This window comes from Sorghum bicolor, chromosome 2 (genome assembly GCF_000003195.3).
Source record: "Sorghum bicolor cultivar BTx623 chromosome 2, Sorghum_bicolor_NCBIv3, whole genome shotgun sequence".
Taxonomy (NCBI): Eukaryota; Viridiplantae; Streptophyta; class Magnoliopsida; order Poales; family Poaceae; genus Sorghum; species Sorghum bicolor.
The window spans coordinates 75,939,732-75,941,129 of record NC_012871.2 but is presented as its reverse complement, the minus strand read 5'-3'; the positions used below and the strand labels follow the sequence as shown (position 1 = coordinate 75,941,129).

At 38.6% G+C, this 1,398-nt stretch overlaps 1 protein-coding gene across 1 annotated transcript; it reads right to left on the bottom strand.

Moving 5' to 3' along the window:
- LOC8078522 lies at positions 357-1,041 on the bottom strand. Its single transcript, XM_021452547.1, has 2 exons — positions 689-1,041; positions 357-554 (listed from the first exon to the last, which is right to left on the bottom strand). The coding sequence occupies exons 1-2, from the start codon at positions 1,034-1,036 to the stop codon at positions 444-446; spliced, it is 459 nt and encodes a 152-aa protein (XP_021308222.1). The 5' UTR covers positions 1,037-1,041; the 3' UTR covers positions 357-443.

The following is a 1,398-nucleotide window of genomic DNA, read 5'->3' as shown; positions in this document are numbered from 1 at the left end:
CCGTGTTCTTTTGCACTATTTGTTTTGTCATTTGTATTTTTCTGTTTTTTAAGAGTGTTTGTTTGTTTTTTTGTCTTTCTTTGAAATTCTTCCTGTTTGCCTTTCATAGTAATAGTGTGGTAATATTTAACCCTTTTTATTTAAAATCTGTATGTTCTATTTAAAAAAAATAAATTCTTCCAATTGACCTTTCATACAAATAATCTGGTATTTTTGTTGCCTTTTTTGTTTGAAATTTGTTTGTTTTATTTGGTTTGCCTTTTGATGCCTCTAAAACACCCCAAAATGTTCAATATACAAATTCTAATAAATGTGTCCAAAAAACATCACTTGTTTTTTTAGGACGACAAGGAACAAATAGATGATCGATCCCTCAATGATAATTATACATGCCAAACTATGGAACCCTGTTTTCTTCTAATAATAATATAAGAAAAAAAATCCTATGGCACCACTTTCTTAGCCTTCTCTAATGCTCTTTGCCGGCGAACCGCCATGACACCCAGTAAGGATTTCGTGGCTTCCACACCTTTGAGTATTGTCGGCAACACCATCTGCATGCATGCAAGAGAAAATTCCAATACATTAATTGAAGAGGAAACTTATACCTTGTAATTAATTAACTACATATGACTGAGAAATTGCAATCATCCCTTGATCTGCGCTGGACGTGCATGTACGCACGCACCTGGCATGATTTACTATATGTAGCTTTCGTAATGCCATGTTCAAGATGAGCCATCTTCAAATCGAACTCGCCGCGCATGCTCTTGATCTTGACGTCAAAGTTGAAGGCGTCCCTCGGGTGCGTCTGGCTGAGGACTTCCAGTGCGTCGTCGAGTAGGATGTGGCTGATGCAGACCAGCCCTCTGAGCGCGTCCAGAAATGAGATCACCGTGTCCACGGTGACTCTTCTGTTGTAGGAGTCCTCTGCGGTGTGGACGAACACATCCACGTACGCTTTCAGTGTTAGGTGCACCGTGTCCGCGGAAATAATCATCCCCTCAGGATGCGGCGACGGCGTATACATACGCATACTCAGCCTAGCACTGTCCTGAGATTTTGTTTAATTTGCTGAGAAATTTAACCAAATAAATAAGAAGGAAGTAAAGGTGCATTTGCGCGAGGAGGTGGACGTTGATACTACGTGGTGTCTAAATCTGATTCGTGTGCTACCTGACTTGAGGGTCTCTTTGGTTCTTCTTGCTAAATTTTAGCTAGCTAATTTTTGGTCACTTTAATAGCTAAAGTTTTACACACACTGACTAAAAATGAGGTAAAATAGTTTAGTCCCACTAGTCATATAAAAATAGCTAAAATAATTTTAGTCTACTAAAATTTAACAATGGAAACCAAACAGAGGATCTTTCATTACGACATAACGTTTCTAAAATGAAG